Raw genomic sequence first — 17,560 nt, 5'->3', positions numbered from 1 at the left:
CCATTTGGAGCTGCAGGCCTAGAGCATGGCTCAGAGTGAGGGCTCCAAGACTGTCTGGACAGCTGTGGGGCCGCCTCAGGAAGCAGCCAGGAGCAGCATTGCTGCAAATAGGATTGCAGACTCTGAGGCTGCCCTCTCTATCTCCCTTCATCCCTTGGTTTCCCCAAGGCTCTGAGGCTGGGAGGGGTGGAGTGGGGTGGAATCTTTATCATGTGGACAGGTCCCCCAGGGATTGTATCCTTGCAGTGCTACGGGCCAAGGCTGAAGTACATGCAAAGACTTCTGAATCTACGAATTGGTCATTGCCAGATGTGTGGTGACCTCTGCAGCTTTCCCATGCTGCTCTGGGGTCTCGGGCACTCCCTCTTCCCCAGGAACCCAACGCAGTGTTTGCCAAAGGCCCTCCTCTTCATAAGGCACTGAACACAGATGCATTAGCAGATCTACGTGGTATGTATGGCTCTCAACCCTCCCTAGAACTACGCAGGTGGAGGTGCTTGTGGCCAAGAGCCCTGGGGGTGATGGCATTACCTGAGCCCCCAAGCACTAAGGAGCAACTGGTTTATGTAGGCGTGTCCCTATGCTGGCACGGTGCCCTGGTGCTGAGTCTGTGGGGCCAGAGGCTGCTGGGCATGTCTGAGTCAGGCAGCTGCAATGCTTCTTGGACTTGCTACGTCTCTCTGGTTCCAAAGACTCGTAGGCACCCTCTCCCTGGATTTATCCAAGTTTCTCCCTTTGCTTTTAGAGGCAGCAGCGTGGCCAGAACCGAGGTTGGCTGCTATTCAAAACAGCCTCTCGGAAGCAAGGGGGGGTTGGTTGATTTCCCTCAGGATACGAAAGGCAGATGCCTGTTGCATCTTGGCTACCTCTGTCCTTAGTGCTAAGAGACAATAAAACCAGGTGCTTCCTGACTGGCGGTCACTTTTTCTCTTGGTCGCTTGCATCCTGCTGTTCCATAGCAGTGCAGCCTTTGGTGCTGCACGGTCCTCCCCTCTCAGCGCTGTTTGATCAGTCGGTGCCCCATGCTTGCCTGGCCAGCTGCCTTCCTGCTTCCTCTTTGTGCTGCACTGTGATCTTGCTCAGAATCTGACCCTGCTGTTGTGAAATTCTCTCCAGCTCGCTGCCCTGGGCTTTGCTGCTTGCAGGCTGACTTTCCCCACAAAGCGTGCTGAGCTCTGAGGAACCCAAACTGCCTTAATGACACCTAGCATGTCTAAAGTGCCTCTCGTATAGCGATCTCCAAGCCCTTCCCAATTAAACGCCTCCTACGACCCCTCTGAGCTAGAGAAGAGCTGTTACTTCGGTGGTGAAATGCAGCCGGTATTCAATAACAGAGCGCTCTGCATGTTCTCCACTCCCTCCGCACATCAGTCATTCCCAGCGCACCGTTCCTGTGTGGCAGTTCAGGACAGGAAGTGAAGAATGCCATTAATGACTGGGAGTGCAGGAGGGTAGCACGTTCTTTGGAATTTGGCCAGCGTGCTGGGTTTGCATCCTTGCGCTTGCAGAAAGTGTTTTGGACTCTTCCACGACCACAGTCGCTCAGGACAGAGCGCGAAGTAGAGGCCCTAATGAGATCGATGTCTTAGTGTGTCAGGACATCGGAGCAGCAGTAACTGCATGGCAGCTGCTGGATGGCTAGCGAGTGGGTGCTGCCTGGGGGCTCCTGACCTAGCCCTGCTTACGCTGGGAGTGCAGAGCGGTCTCCCGCTGGAGCTTGTTGATGCTTTAATGTAGACATTTCTGCGGGTGCAGGAGGAGCTCCTCCCATTTCAGACTGAATGGGTTGCCAGTGGGTAACAGAATGGGCACCCCTGTTGGGGTCCGGACACCAAGCAGCTACTCTGTTGTCCAGGAAGTAAGCTGAGGTGCTTGCAGAGGGCTAGCTAGCAGAAAGGGCAGGGGGTCGGGGCTAGAGAAATGTGGGTAACGTCCCGAGCAGGCAGGCTCAGCGGGGGAAGCTGGGCACGTTGGCATTGCACCAGGAACAGAGTAGTGCAGACTAGCACTGAGTGACTCTAGATCCATTGCATGTGCCCCAACAAGAACCAGGCTAGCCGTTGATTGGGCTGGTTCAAAGCAGATTCTGCAGCGTCCTCCCTGGGTTAGTCTTTCTAATCAGGAGTCAAAAATCCCGTGCGCCTCTATTTTCGTGATATGGAACAATGCTGCTGTAGCACTACTGGGCGTCTCCAGGCGCCTTGCAGGCACTAATAAATTCAGCAGTATCACAGCTCTATCAGGTGGATATTAATCCCTGTTTTACAATTGGGGAAACTGAGGCAGTGAGGCCGTGACTTGTGAAAGGTCAGACGGCATCAGAGAACCAGTTTTGCCTGATTCCCATTATCATGCCCCAACCCGTTGGCTCTTTTTCCACCGGAGTCCATTCAGATGGCTCAATGACCTTCCTCGTTCCAGTATAGGCTGTACTCGGGGGGAGGGGGGGATTGTTTGGCGAAAGCCCTTATGGAGCCAGAAGGTGGCCTAGTTTCTAGTGGGTGTGTTCCGTTGTCTCACCCAAGGTGGCAGCAGAGTCCGTAGCATGGTAGCAAACAGGACAGCTCAGCATCTCTAAGAGCAGTGCTGCCCAGGGCTCTTCCGTTCCTGGCTGGCTATTTGGAGGATGGGGCGAGGGAGTTACCGGGTAGCTTTGTTGGTGGAAGCTACGCTAATTGGGCTGAGCATTACCTCCTCCTCTTAGAGTCCTGAGCTCAAGTGTGCACGTGGGACTCCAACGTGGCTCAGAGCGGTGAAGACTTGCATCCCTTCAAGGTGCTGCATAATTTCCTAATAGGATCCATGCAATTACTTTTCTCTACTAAAACATATCTGCAGTGCTATTCTCTTCGCCAGGCTCTTTTAGTTTTATAAACGCAATAGAGATGTTTCAGCTTGAAGTATTCGTCACCCCCGTTAAGCCTCTCTGTGCCCCGCATGAAATACCTGCCAAGCTTTCTGGTTTTGCATGGCCTGATCCACGTTTCAGGGTGGCACGCTGGAAGGGCAGAGCTGCAGGATTTCTCCTTCTCACGTGCTTCTGGTGTCCATCTTTGATGCTGTTGCTGAACAGCAGGAGATGGATGGAAACAATGTTTTTTGCAAAATATTTCCCACTCTGAATAGAAGACCCAGCTTGGGACTGCATTTTACGTGAAATGAGGTGTCAGGCCCTGGTGCCTTTACCTCTCTTGGGGTGGGATTCTGCACTTCTCCCACTCTTACACGGGGCCTGGGGCTACAGTACCCAGCTGTGTATCAACTGTTCTTAGCCAGCTGATCTGGCTGGGTTTAGCTCCTGCGGTTCTTCCCTCTGAGAGTCTGTGACCAACCGTGTACACAGTGATCAAAGAGCTCAAACAACCGCATTGTTTTAACAGTAGGAACAATGCATGTAGAGAGAGAGGGTTTTAAAACCGTCTTGTGTGCATAAAGCGACAGAGTCCTCTGGCACCTTATAGACTAACAGAAGTATTGGAGCATAAGCTTTCATGGGTGAATACCCACTTCGTCAGACGCATGTGGTGGAAATTTCCAGAGGCAGGTATAAATATGCAGGCAAGAATCAGTCTGGAGATAACGAGGTTAGTTCAATCAGGGAGGATGAGGCCCTCTTCTTATGTGCATGACTGTCTGTCTGTCTTACCTAATGCCCCAGCACCCTGTGGTGGTGACCTGGGCAGGGCTAGCTTCTTTAGACAACCTCAGCATGTCCGTGTGTCTGGTTCCCCTGGACAGTCGACCCTCCCCTCTCAAGAGGGTTCCTGTTCCTACCTGCCGGAGTCCTTTTGATCTCCTTTGCTCTGGACCTCTTCCTGTCCTGGTTCAAACCAGGTTTGTAGGTTGGCTGGAGAGGAGGCAAAAATCTCCGAAGCTGGGAATCCTGGCATTTTCCCCCCAGCAACTCTCTCATGACTGCAGAGGGGTCATTTGTCTCAGACTCACAGACTTCAAGGTCAGAAGGGACCATCATGATGATCTAGTTTGTCCTCCGCCACATTGCAAGCCACAGAACCTCACCCATCCGCTCTTGAGCCCTTCTTTCCCTTCCAGTTGTTCCCCCTCCATCCCCCGTCTCCAATTGTTAGCCTGGTATAGTCATACAGAAAACCTCTCCGTATCCCAGTGAACATACAATATTCATGCATTATTATAGAGTAGCTCCAAACCTGTCACGGCTAATTCATAGCTCCAAACCTTCCTGGAAAACAGCTGGTTTTAGCCCTTGTGGTTGCAGAGAAGCTTGAAAACGTGACCCCTAAAGGCTCAAAACTCCAAAGATTGACTAAAACATCTCACCGTTTTGAAGCCGGTAATTTTGGGGCTGTTGTCATTTATGGTGGTTTTTGGATGGGGGACGTGACTCGTTATGTTTAAACTCCTGGAGTTGTCTGTGCTGCAATAGACCTAACCCCCCACTATCACGATAACGTTGGCACCCAGCGTGGCAGAGGTTGGGGGCGGGGGAGGGAAGGAATTTGTGACGATCTAGGACTTCCAGCCTGTTTCCAAAGCAAGCTTGACCTGTGCGGCTTGTGGCGTGGGGGAGAGCTAGTGGGAGCTGGGGTTAGTTTTGCATCCCTGGAGGGTGAACGGCATGTGTTGCTAATTGAGTTGATGTGCAAAAAATGTAGCCTGCCAGTGGAAAGAATGTTAACGGCTGCCTTGCCAGGTGGAATATGCAAAACATGAAGCAAGTAATGCATCCGCCCCCATTGCAGGAAGGATGGAGGATGGTGAGGTGTCAACAGCTGGGTTGAAGAAAGGGAGGTGCCCACGTTACTAACCATAGACACTGAGGGCTTACAAGGCACTGAACAGGCAGGCAAAGCAGTGACTGTCCTTGTGGGTGCATGGAGCCAAAGGGCTTTTCAGCATAGTAAGGTCGAGCTGTGCTGTGAGTCAGCTTGCAGTGAATACTAGGAAATGATGGTTCCCTCCCCCACGCCAAACTCCATGCTGAGGTCCACTCGCTCTCCCCATCCTGGTAAATCCACGACCACTCTTGTCTCTCCTGGGCTCAAACTCCCATCATGTCTGGTGTGGAGCAGAGGGATCCTTGACCTCAGCTTCCTTTTCCTGACAGACTCCTGTACTGCATCAAGGAGCAGGAGGGCAAGTATCCCAGTATTTAAAAACCAGCCTACGGAGTGTGGTTGGTTTTGCTTATGTGTGCCTTGTTTACAGCTTCAGGCAGCACAGCTTAAAAAGTCCAGCTCTTAAGCTTTGATAGCTTTGGGCCTCTGCTGCAAAACACCCCTTTTATAAGAGATTGGTGGTGCTTGGATACAGGCACGCAAAGCTGCTCTGATGCTCTCGTGAGCTAAAGTAAGCAGGACATGGGGAGTTCAGTGCCCCTTGCTGTACCCGGCTGCAGGGAGCGCTGTTTCCTCACAGCTCCCCCTCTTCCTTGGCTGTTGTGGAGCTCTCCCCTCCGGTTTGTTTCCTTCAGCTGCTAGACCCCTGCTGCATTTGACATTACCTGCAGTTCTGTGTAGTCGTCCCCTGGTTAACTTCATGAGTTGTTCCTTTGGAGCTGAAATGTGGGGGCGAGATTTTCGGTCTTGGTGGTTTTAGTCTGCATGTTGTACTGGTACAAAGAAAGGTGGTGAGGTGGGAGGCAGGCTGTCTGAAGGGTAAGGCGTTTCACAGACTCACGGAAATGTGGGCCTGGAAGGGACCTTGAGAAGTCCTCAAGTCCAGCCCCCTGCGTTGAGGCAGGACCAAGTAAACCTAGAGCATCCCTGACGGGTTTGTCCTACCTGTTCCTAAAAACCTCCAATGAGGGGGATTCCACAACCTCCCTTGGAAGCCCATTCCAGAGCTTAACTTCCCTTAGGGCAGGTCTACACTTACTTCCTGGTCCGGCCGTAAGCAATCGATCTTCTGGGATCGATCCCGGAAGTGCTCGCCGTCGACGCCGGTACTCCAGCTCGGCGAGAGGAGTACGCGGTATCGACAGGGGAGCCTGCCTGCCGCGTCTGGACCCGCGGTAAGTTCGAACTAAGGTACTTCGAATTCGTAGCTGAATTTGCGTACCTTAGTTCGAAGTGGGGGGGTTAGTGTGGACCAGGCCTTAGAGTTAGGTTTAGAAAGTTTTTCCTAATATCTAAGTCTCCCTTGCTGCAGATTAAGCCCATTGCTACTTATCCTACCTTCAATGGACATGGAGAACAATCGATCCCCATTCTCTCTATATCAGCCTTTAACACATCTGAAAACGTATCAGGTCCCCGCTCAGTCTTCTCAAACTAAACCATGCCCAGTTCTGTGGGTCTCAAACTTTTTTTTTTTTTACTGGCGACCCCTTTCACATTGCAAGCCTCTGAATGCGACCCCCCCCCATATAAATTAAAATTAAAATTTTAATTATTATAAATTAAAAACACTTTTTTAAAATATTTAACACCGTTATAAATATTGGAGGCAAGCGGGGTTTGGGGTGGAGGTTGATAGCTCACGACCCCCCCATGTAATGACCTCGTGACCCCCTGAGGGCTCCCGACCCCCCGCTTTGAAAACCCCTGTGCTAAGGCCAGATTTATACTATAGACCTATATCCGTATAACGACGTCACCCCTGAGCAATGTAGTTACACCACTGACCTAACCTCCCCCCCCGCCCCCGTGTAGACAGCACTCTGTCAATGGGAGAGCGTCTCCTGCCGACAGAGCTACCGCCTCTGTGCCAGTGTAGCGCGGCATGTGAAGACAAGCCCTGACTAATGGAAGCCATTTCTGCTGGGCCTGTGCTGGTTGGTAGCTGTTACTGAGCACTCTCATCATTAGTCTTAAAGCACTTTCACAAAAGAGGGTAAAAATCATCCCTATTTCAGAGAGGGGGGAAACGACTTGCCCAAGGCCGGGTCCTTGGCAGAGATGGTAACAGAACCCTCCTATGATACCCCAGGCAGTTCCTTTTCCATTGGACCATGCTGCCCGTTCGCCTTCAAATCCTAATTTGTGCAAACCAATGTGCGGAAGACTTTGATCAGAGGGTCTTAGTTTTTAAGACTCCTACAGTAACTGGGCTAATGTATTTCAAAGGCACCCAATCAGCTGAGCGTCCCTGCATTTGTAGCTCTGAGCGTGGGGTTTGCAAGAGGTCAGGATGGGGGTAACACACAATGGATCTGTTGGCTTTTAATTTGGTCTCTTGTCCCACCTTCCAGCTCCAACACTATTTTCTCTTCATTTCTCTTCTCACCCCACTCCCAAATCCCTGTGCTAGAACCTTGTTTATAAACATACAAGCTAAACTCCACCCATGCTGCTGCCAGGCAGGAACAGAGCAGGCTTAGAACCCCCCTATTCGCTACATGGTCCCCAGTAGCACCACTCTAGCTATAAAGAGAGAGCAAGTGATTTTTAACCCTTGCCGTTCCCGCTTCAGATCGCGCTGGGCTTAGCCTGCCTGACCTAAATAGTTATGCAAGGAGACCACTTAAAAGCTGCACTGCAAATCCGGCTGACCCACTGCCCACAGCTTTCACCGCTAGTCCCTCCAGGGCATGTTTCCTTGCTTGGACTGAAGGGCCGAGGAAAGTCCCTTGTTACGACAGCTTACAGCCTGCCCGGCTGCGAGCTCTCTCATGCACCTGTGGCAGTGGGCTTACCACAGCTCTCCCTGAGCTGGCTGCTATCATTAACTGTGCTTGGGTAAGTCTGCACCAGGCTGGGATTATGGGCCTATCGTGTTTACATCAAGGGAGCCTGGGGCTAGATGAGTGCTAGGGTAACCCTTACATCCATCGCACTTGCCCGGGTATCCCCATCGAGTGGCATTCCACCAGTACACACTGGGAGCAGTAGAGAATCCGTCCCATAGACTAGAAGATTTTGCTCTAAAGCATAGAATCCAAATACAGAAGAACGCAGTAGGGCATGGCTGTTCTAGTGCTCCGTTGTTCACAAATTGGTGCAACAGCTCAGACGGCGCTGGCACAATCTCCTGGGAGGGCTGGGGGTAATTCACTGCCCTCGTGAGCAGCTGGGACAGAGGGCTTCCATGCCTCCGGGCTCAGAAAAGGGCTAATGGGGACGATGTACTTTTCCGGCATGTTGTACCAGGATCAGAGAGGGGAGTTCTGAAGCCATGTCAGCTGGATGCTGAGTGTGCTCCCGCACGTCAGAGGCAGAATCGCAGTGGGACCAGGCCAGAGCGGGGAAGGAGTGCTCTCGTGGGCCAGGCTTTCTCTGCTGGTGAGAACGATGAGCCAGCTGGCAATGCGGCAGCAGCAAGCTGGCAAACACCTGGCTCATGCAGAAGGCAGAGAATGCAAAATGCCTGGTCTCGAATGATCTGCTTTCAAGGTTACTGAACAGAGTTAGGATATTTGTGGGGGGAGGAGAGAGAAATGAGGGGCTGGTAGCACTGACTCCAGGGTCGCTAATGCCATGTGTTCAAAAATAGTGAATCAGGCCCCCCAAAATCATGAGATTTGGGGGGGGGGGGAAGGAATAAAACGCAAACTTGAGTCTCTTGTCTTTTGAATTTTTAGCCTTTGGGCTAATGCTTGGGTCATGTTTTCAAGTTTTTCTCTGCAGCCAGCAAGGCTAGAAACCGTTTTTATGAATGCAGAGGTTCACAGTAATCCTGTGACTCCCGGAGCTGGGGCTTTAATTAAATCATCAAATGCCATGAGACTCCAAGAGTTAACACTGTAATGCATCTCTGCTGGTGCTCCTGAGTCCTACCCAGGGCATCCTCTGCTCACCTGGTCTCTGCCCAGAAGAAGTTCAAATGAAGCAAAAGTAGGCCAGTCCCAAATGAAGGCTCCGTGTCTACTAGGCGTGTGGAAGAATCAGACTAGCTCATTTCAGTCATGTCAGGGTTTGTGTGAGGTGCATGCAGTAACCACTCCTGCTCCTCGGCCCTTTCTCTTATGCGTGTTCGATTTACAGTTCCGTAGTGTTGCTCAAAGTTCATTTTAATGCTAGAGATTTTGCTACCAAACTTCCCACTCATTGCTCTTCCTGGTGCTGCTCACTTCTTAAAGTTTCCCCCACCCCGCAGTGGCAGCGTTGGCTGGTTGGTGAGTGGCCTAAATAGCTGCATATGTGCTTGTGCTCTAGGGCACAAAGAGGAGATGTGGGCCCCTGCCCCTAAGAAGCAGCTTCCAATCTAAATAGATACCCCCAGCACTGCACGAGATGGAAGGGGGGGGGCAGAGAAGTGCTATTCCGTGAGTGCACTAAAGGTTTATAGATTATGGCCAGGAGGGACCATTACATCCTAGGACAGACTGTGCTCGTTACTAGCTGCCCCAAAGTCTACACCCATCCTGTGTTTCAAAAGCAAGGGATGCTGACTGCAGAACTGAAGGGCTTCCGTCATGTTGCCTTCAGAGAACAGCCTCTGCAGAGGGAAATGCTCTCTTGTCTCCCCAGACTGAACCTGAAGAGAGCTGGAGGGGACGGCACTGACCCCAGCAAATGGGGAGTTGTGCCATCCCTGTGTTTGTAGCGCATGTGAATGGGCTGCCCGGTACGATGCTGTCTACTCGGCCACCACTCCAGTGTAGCACCCACACCTGGGCTCTCCTCCTGTGGACTTCCTGAAGATGCTCTCCTAGCTGCCTTTGCCGTAGGGTTAGAGTGTCCACACACTTCCATGAGTGTCTACACACTTAGTAGCCATGGAACAGGATTAAATGGTAAATGGAAGCTGAAGTGATGGCTGGCTAAATTCTGCGGTGGTGTAGAGCTTTCTCTCCTGCCCCCCCTTCGCTACCCTCCCCCAGCCTAGCACTGGGGACCCCGTCGTTTGAGAAGGGTAGGTGAGTGACCTTCACCAGCCAGTTTGCTGAGGCTTCTGTTGAGCTGGGAAGAACTTCTACTGTGCGCCCCACACACACCATGTCCCCAGTGCTAGGCTGGGTGATTTTAGCTAGACTGGGGCAGGAGAGACCATAATGTATCATGTTCTTTCACACTCGGTTGCTCCAGATAGAACCGTGGTGTAACCACTCTCCTGCGCCTATCCTGACTGACTAGTCCACAGGCCTTTATGGAGATATACCTATCTCATAGAACTGGAAGGGACCCTGAAAGGTCATGGAGTCCAGCCCCCTGCCTTCACTAGCAGGACCAAGTACTGATTTTTGCCCCAGATCCCTAAGTGGTCCCCTCAAGGATTGAACTCACAACCCTGAGTTTAGCAGGCCAATGCTCAAACCACATACCTTACAAACTAGAGATGGCCGAGACTTCTGATGATCCACTCCCTTTCCCTACGAGTGTGCTGGCTCATTCTCTACAGGACACTTTCTGGTGGGAATCTTGCTTTCGATGTCTGGAGAGTCCCACTGCTTCCGTGCGGAGACGATTCCAGAATGGAAATAGGTCTCATGGTCTGAAAATGTTTCTACTATTCAGCTTCAGTGTCCTTTCTTGGTTTCATCTCCTTCCACTGAGCTCAGAGCAATTGCCTAACGTGGGGGTCGTAGTTCTGGACCCACGCCAGGTTAGTTCTTTGAAAACTGGAAGTCTGCTTTGAGTGGGTGTGACTTCCGATGGCTTTCCTGCTGCTATGGTCAAGCTGCATGTACTGTAATCTGTGCGTAGTCGTCAGTTCACGTTGCCAGGCATGTCTCCAACTCCACAAGCACCTTGGGCTGGAGGCGAACCTCTTCAAAGCCTTTGTCTCTGCTTTGTTGAGCTGCAACGTCCAACCCTCCTGGGCAGCATCGTAAGTCAAAGCGCTTGATAGGACTAGTGGTGGGAGATTTGCCGCATGGTTATGATAAAGAACAGCTTAGACCAGGGGACTAGGAGGTGGGAATCTTGGTTTTTGTTCCTATCTCTGCCACTGAATTGCTGCGTTGGGCAAGTCCGCTTGCTTTTCCCTGTCTGTTACATGGGGATAATGGTGCACGAGTCAGACATGTTGTGATCTTTGGGTAGCACTTGAGGATCCTTGGATGGAAGTCACTGTAGAAGTGTGAAATGTTGATCTCTCTAGCAGCATACGGCTGAGAAGCAGGGGCTCCCACTGGCCCTCTGGGAAGTGGGTAAAGGAAGTGCTTGTTGTCTCTCCTTGCAACCAGCACTTAAAGAACTAACGTGCCTCCAGGGGGTCTCCACAGTGCACAGACCCATTAGCGGGTATCTGCGATAAATCCATGAAATGACCATTACCTCACCTTCCCCCTAGAGAGGAGACTGATCAACCTCCTCCCCTGTGCAATCAGCAGTGCGGGCCAAGAAATCTAGGGTCTAACTTCTTTTTCCCCCTTTAGCCTGAGTAACTCCTCCTGTTTGAGATGTCGTCCAGCGATAAGAATGGGGGCAGCCGGTCGAGCACCAGCAGCAGCCGCCTGCAGAGCAGGAAGCCCCCCGACCTCTCCATCACCATTCCACCAGTGGAGCTACAGGAGGAAAGCAACCCACAAGTGGTAAGGGGGGATCCCCGATGTCCCAATGCCTGTTGGTTCCCAGTGACCCAGGAGGGGGTGCTGGGGGAGCAGGGGCTTTCTTTGTAGCAGTGGCAAGGGACTAGGGAATGCTGCTCCACTGGGAGCCTGGTCGAGCCCCAGCCCAGCACCCATCTCCTGTCCCATTCGGATTAGATTCAGCCCTGAGTGCTGCCGTTTCCCAGGCTGCTGCCCAGCTGGTTGCTCAGGATGATGTGCATTGACAGCCCATCTCCAAGGGGTTAGTTATTCCCCCATTAGCTGCCCGTTATGAAGTGGCTTTACGGGGCTCCCTCCCCACAGCATTGCTCCTCATCCCTTCAGCCAAGGGTTGGGAGCAGGAGCTGTCTAAGGGGCCTGGGATGTGCCAAAGGGTAGGCGGGTGGGGTGGGGGACTCGGTTTTGGAGTGGAGTTCTTGAAGCTGCTCCTTGCTTCCCCATGCTGGCAGCACATCTGAACGTGGGACCCTTCTGTCAAGCTCTTAATTTAATTTAAGGTCAAACATAGGGCGTGCCTTGCGCGAACCCGAACATGTACGTAGGGGGTTGAGCCCTGGTGAGAAGTAGGTCAGTCTCTTGGCTGACAGCTCTGCTCCCCCCCGCCTCCCTTAACAGTGGGTTGTGGGGGGGATCCCAGCTATACACAGAAATGTGTTCCCCTCCCCAGCTCTGCTCCTAACAGCTTGGCTCCCCTTCCAGCCTCTGAAAAACCCAGTGTATCAAAAGAGCGTGAGCCTACAGGAGCCCAGAGGGAAAAGGGATGAGAACGCGTTGGAGAGACGTCCCGGCTTCCACAGACAGACTTCCCTGACCCAGAGCATCCGCAAGTAAGGAGCATGCAGCACTGGGCGTTACAGCACCACGTGTCGGACGCTGCAGCACCTGGGGCTAGGCTGTGGGGAGGGAGTTGAACAGATTTGGCTCCCTGCTTTTCTGGTCTCTGCCCTGGCTGCAGACGACGCGCTGCAGGACCAGGCGTGGAGGTCAAAGCTGCGTGTGTTAGAATCAGGAAGCTGAAATAAGTTAACCAGGTCCCATGTTGGGTTTTCATCTATTTGTGTTTTGCCCGGCTGGTCGCTGTTCCGGGAACAATGCCAGTCTCCTCCATTAGAATTCAAACTTGTGCTTTTAACAGATCAGTGCCAAAAAGCAAGAGGCCGTTTCTCCGTAGTATTTATGTGGGGCTTTCACAGGCGCATTCACTTGTGCTTCTGTTTCAGCACCAAGCGAACAAGCCTGTTCCCAGTGCGGTGCAGGTACCAGCGATGTCGCCAAGAGGTCTGAATTTCTGGCATCCCCTGCTATTGCAGGCCTGGGCACCTCCAGAGCAGAGACTGCCAGCTGAGCTAAACTATGGCAGGCTTCTGTGGGTGAAGTGGCTAGGCTGGGGTCAAAGAACTCCTTTCACTTGTTGTGTGAACGGTTTGAACATCACATGCACCTTGTGTGTTCTTAGACCCTTAATGCCACATCCACGCTGCCATCGGGGGCGTGATTGCAGCGCAGGGATCACATTGTAATGCACGTTTGGAACGACGAGCGGTGGCGGCAGAACCTTTGGATGTGAGAGGCCACCTTCCTGGATCCGTGTGCAGAGCTCGCCCCATGCCCCCAGCACAGGGAGCCCAGAATGAGAGCTGCATTGACAGTGGAGAAACAAGCAGCGACCACAGTCCAGAAGTTTGCAATGGGAAAGCATTTTGGCATTGAGAAATTCAGTGGGGACCACTCTCTCATGCAAGTGTATAGCGCCATGAATCGCAGGACTGAGACTCTCTGCAACGTGCAGGGGCTGCTAGTGGATGGATTTGCAGCAGTGGGGTTCCTGAGCTGCAGTAGGGTGATGGACAGCACTCGTATCCCTATTTTTGGCACCAGCCCACAGCAACAGAAAGGGCTACTTTTCTGTGATGATGCGAGTGTTGGTGGATCACCAGGGTCGCTTCACCAATATCCGTGTGGGTTGGTCAGGGAAGGTGCATGATGCTCACCTCTTTAAGAACGCAAGACTTTCCCAAAAGCTGCAGGCAGGGGCATTCTTTCCTAACTGGCGGATGTTGAAATGCCAGTAGTGATTCTGTGCGACGCAGCCTATCCTCTTTGCTCCCATGGCTTGTGAAGCTGTGCACCAAGGGCTTGCTGTCTGAGAAGACCCATTCTGTCCTGGTGCATTTCCTGCTCCTTATCCTGCTGGGACTCTCATGCCTTTTTCCGGTCCTCTCTACCTTTCTCCATGCCATTGATCATGTTGGCTCTCCAGCCCCCTTTGTTCATGGGCGGATGCAGCATTGACTTGTAGGATCTCACAGAACATGTCCTCCCTAGTCCTCTTCTTTCTTCTCCACAAAGCCAGGCATTCTACGTGTGTGGATGGGTCACCCCCTCAATGCCACCAGGTCAAAATAGACCGATGTATCATTACATTTACAGTCACAACAGAAAGGGAAGAACCAACATCAAAACTCCCTCCCCTTATTCCCATAAATCCTTTTCATGAGAAGTGCCCGGTGATGGTTGTGCTGTGGAGCACCTCAGCTCAGCCCCGCCCCAGCCATGGTGAGTACGGCCTGCAGGGGCGAGGAGTTGAATTTTCTGTTTCATGAAGCTACAGAATTTCAGCCCCTATTCAGTATGGGTCTGAGTACAGGGCAAGGGCAGTAAATACTGGCACTGGCTTTCACAGGCAGTGGTGGTTTTTGTCTGATATATTTCACTTGGAAGGGGCACAATAGACCAGTGAGCCCAGCTGCTGTTGGAGTCCCGAAGCCGCCTGAGCCCATGTGCCTCTGGCCTGTTTCAATGGTGCTAGTGGGACTCCTCCCAGATGGCCTGGGAAAGTGTCCTTCTGCGGCCATGCCTAGAAACGCTAGGGAGAGGACTGCCTCCCTGACCATTACATCGCGATCTCTCCGGAGGATACGAGGGACATCCCTGTGTTCATAAACAGCTCCTATCCTCCCCTCCCGCCTAACCCAGCAGAGGAATGAAAAGCAGCTGCCTGCTCTTCCCTGCTCGTTGTACTGTTACCTCTTCTCAGACAACGAAAAGTCGATAACTTGGGCATGGGCCGGGCACCAGCTTTAAATTTAAACGTAGTAAAGAAAAATGCATGCGCGCACTTCCCCAAGTTCCTTTCCCCTTCATCCCTGGGCTCATCCATGCTCACATGGCGGGACTGGCTAGTCTCCAGCAGAGTATTCAACGGGTCCTGGCTAGCAGCATGGTTGGAGTCCCCTGCTGTGTCCCCTCACCCCCCATGACAGGGATTGTCATCTCAGGCTCCTCGGAGGCATTGGCAGCATCCTGTGAGGTGCTGGTGGGATCTCTGGTGAGCAAGGCATGCAATTTATTGTAAAAGCGTCAGATCTCCGGTGCAGCACCAACTTGACTGTTGCCCTCCCCAGCCTTGTGGTATCCCTGGCGAAGTTCCTTCACTTTCTCACTGTCCTGCTGCTGATCCCTGTCTGCGTCAGAACTCTTCGCCTGCATTCCCCGTGCAATCTGCTTGTAGATGTCCACGTGTCTGTGGCTGGTCCAAAGTTCTGCCTGCACAGCCTCTTCTCCCCACAGGCCCGGGAGATCCTGTCTACTCCAGGCACACTAGCTTGTCTACTACCTTGTGTGCATGGCGTTGGAATGGTCGTCTGGGCAGCTGCACACTGTGTGATGAAGTGGGACTTTCTGTAATATTTTTATGAATCCCTTGTGTGCCTCAGTTTCCCCTATATGCTGTGGTGTTACCTGGTGAGGGGGAAAAGGACTGTTTGCTCTCAGGGCAGGCTCCGAGACATGGGTATTAATGCTGCCTGCCTGGCTGAGCTTGAAATGCGCCCTTTAAAAAAGACTGGCTGAGACCAACCTCCCGTCAATGGAGGATACGAGAGGAGGATGACAAATCCAATCATCCAGGGCATTGACCCCTAGCCACCAAGGACCCAGCAGGAGGCAGATTTCCCCACCTCTCCTCAGGGAAGCTGAGCAACGTGCCCCAGCTGGAGAACAAAGGACTGGAGAGGTGTGAGGTGAGGGGGTAAGAGCTGGCTGCTGGAAGGAGTCGGGGTTCTCATCTGGAAACTGACCCAGGAGGTCAGACCAGAGCCTGAACAATGGCGTTCACCTAGCTTGGCTGGGCTCTGGGCTAACCAGAACGGCCTACGCTTTAACCTTCCTTTCTCTGTGCTACTCTAAGGACTTCACTGTCCTGCAGTTGACTAATAAACTCAACTGTTTTTTGATACCCCTTTGTGTGTGTCCCTGTAAATGCTTGGGGAGGTGTATTAAAATCTGCAGAGTGGACAAGTCTCTAGCAGGGGTCTGTCTCGATTGGACTCGTTGAACAGAGCTCACAGTGTGAAGCTGCAGTGCTGAAGCCCAGAGGTTCAGCAGTAGAAGGCAATGAGGCCACATGGCTCACCCTGTAGGAAGAGAGACCCCTTGGGGGTCTGGCACGCTGAAGGGGTCCTCCGAGGATGTTCCAAAGCTGGCGGTGTAGCACTGAGTCTCTGGATCCATGATGCACACAACAAAGGTGATCAACTAGGTTTGCTCATCCAGGTGGGCAATCAGGAAAAGTCAATTCAAAAATACGCAGGGCTTTTAAAGGGAATGTGGTGGGCTTCCAGTCTCTGAACCCCGGACAGTGGAGTTTACAATTGTGACCAGAGCAGTCACTGTTGCAGGGAATGGGGCATTGTGGGATAGCTGCTGGAGGATCTGTTAGGATCGACACAAGTCGTGCAGTATCTACACTCACTGTGTTGACCTAAGTAGGTCAATTAAGGCTCTACGCCATTCGGAGGGGGACGGGGGACGATCGTTTTACTACATTGTCGTAATGGGGCACTTGCATGAATCGGAGACACATTTGAGTGTAGACACTGGCATAAAGAGGTGCACTGCAAAGCGATTTATGTCAACCTAATTCTATATTGTAGACCAGGCTCCAGGTGCAATCACACACCCCAGATGCAGTGTGGACAATATCCAAAGTTGCTTATAGCTCTGGAGGTGGTAGTGGTGGTGTCTGAGAGGTGGATGGTGTAAACGGCCCAGAGATGGTCTATTTCAGATACTATTTTGCACTCCAATTCTGTATTTAAACGACTTGCCATGTTCTCTGTCGTGTGGACTTAGTCCCTTTGCACAGCGGCCTTTACATTCCTCCAGCAGAGGTGGGCACTATGTTTCTCTCAACGCTTGCTTCTGCAGGGGGACAGCCCAGTGGTTTGGTGTCAGCAGTGACTGGGAGGGAAAGCGGGAGGTCTGGCAACGCAAGAGCCGGCAGCACTGCAGCATTCGATATGGCAAGCTCAAGGCCCCCTACCGAGACATGGAGCTACCCAGTCAGGAGGTGCCCTCCTTCCAAGGCACCGAGTCACCGAAGCCATGCAAGCTGCCCAAGGTAAAACTCTCAGGGGTGTGACGGGTTACCCCCCACACACACACCGGGGTGCCACCTGATGTACTGGGGTCCCACTGAGCCTGCCCGTTCCACCAGCCTGGGCTCCCTCACCCTGTCCTGTGCCAGGCCCTCAAGTCTCCTCTGACACACACCCAGGTAGGGCCACACCCAACTGCAGAAAGACACAGACACTGAGATCAGCTCTGTGTGGGAAGACTGCTCAGGGATTGCCCAGTACTCAAGTGCACAACCCCTTTGCAATGTAAATCCCAAATTGTATTGTCTTGTGCTGCGCAGAAATCTGTACAGTGTAAGCTCTTGAAAATTGCCGCCTCCCTCAATGTGGAGGAATATATGCTCTCCCCCTCCCCGTTATGAATTGCACAAACTGGGTTTTAGAAAACAAAACCAGTTTATTAACTACAAAGGATAGATTTTAAGTGATTATAAGGGATAGCAAACCAATCAAAGTAGATTACTGAGCAAATAAAGCAAACATGCAAACTAAGCTCAAGACACTAAAGAAACTGGCTACAAGTAGTAATTTCTCACCCTAAATGTTGCTTTAAGCAGGTTTCAGAGATTCTTGAAGACAAACTTCTTTTGCTTGCAGCTTAGAATTCCAGATATTCCTTTCACAGACCAGACACCCTTTAGCCTGGGTTCAGCTCAGTCTTAGGTGTTTTTAGCAGTCATCTTGGGTAGGGATTCAGTGGAGAACTAACCCTGATTAACTCATTCCTCAG

At 52.1% G+C, this 17,560-nt stretch overlaps 1 protein-coding gene across 2 annotated transcripts in view; it reads left to right on the top strand.

Annotated features, from left to right (window-relative positions):
- The window catches only part of RHBDF2 (rhomboid 5 homolog 2), a 78,001-nt gene that overhangs the window by 44,568 nt on the left and 15,873 nt on the right, over positions 1–17,560 (top strand). For both annotated transcript variants that reach the window (XM_026654430.2, XM_026654429.2), the window contains exons 2-4: positions 11,240–11,395; positions 12,113–12,240; positions 16,622–16,814. In XM_026654430.2, coding sequence (XP_026510215.1) covers positions 11,264–11,395; positions 12,113–12,240; positions 16,622–16,814 — 453 coding nt within the window. In that variant the 5' untranslated portion in view covers positions 11,240–11,263. The remainder of the gene's footprint in view (positions 1–11,239; positions 11,396–12,112; positions 12,241–16,621; positions 16,815–17,560) is intronic.

Source organism: Terrapene carolina, unplaced genomic scaffold (assembly GCF_002925995.2).
Source record: "Terrapene carolina triunguis isolate 2854851 unplaced genomic scaffold, T_m_triunguis-2.0 Scaffold192, whole genome shotgun sequence".
Classification (NCBI taxonomy): domain Eukaryota; kingdom Metazoa; phylum Chordata; order Testudines; family Emydidae; genus Terrapene; species Terrapene triunguis.
The sequence above is the reverse complement of the archived record's forward strand: the minus strand, read 5'-3'. Positions and strand labels throughout refer to the sequence as shown.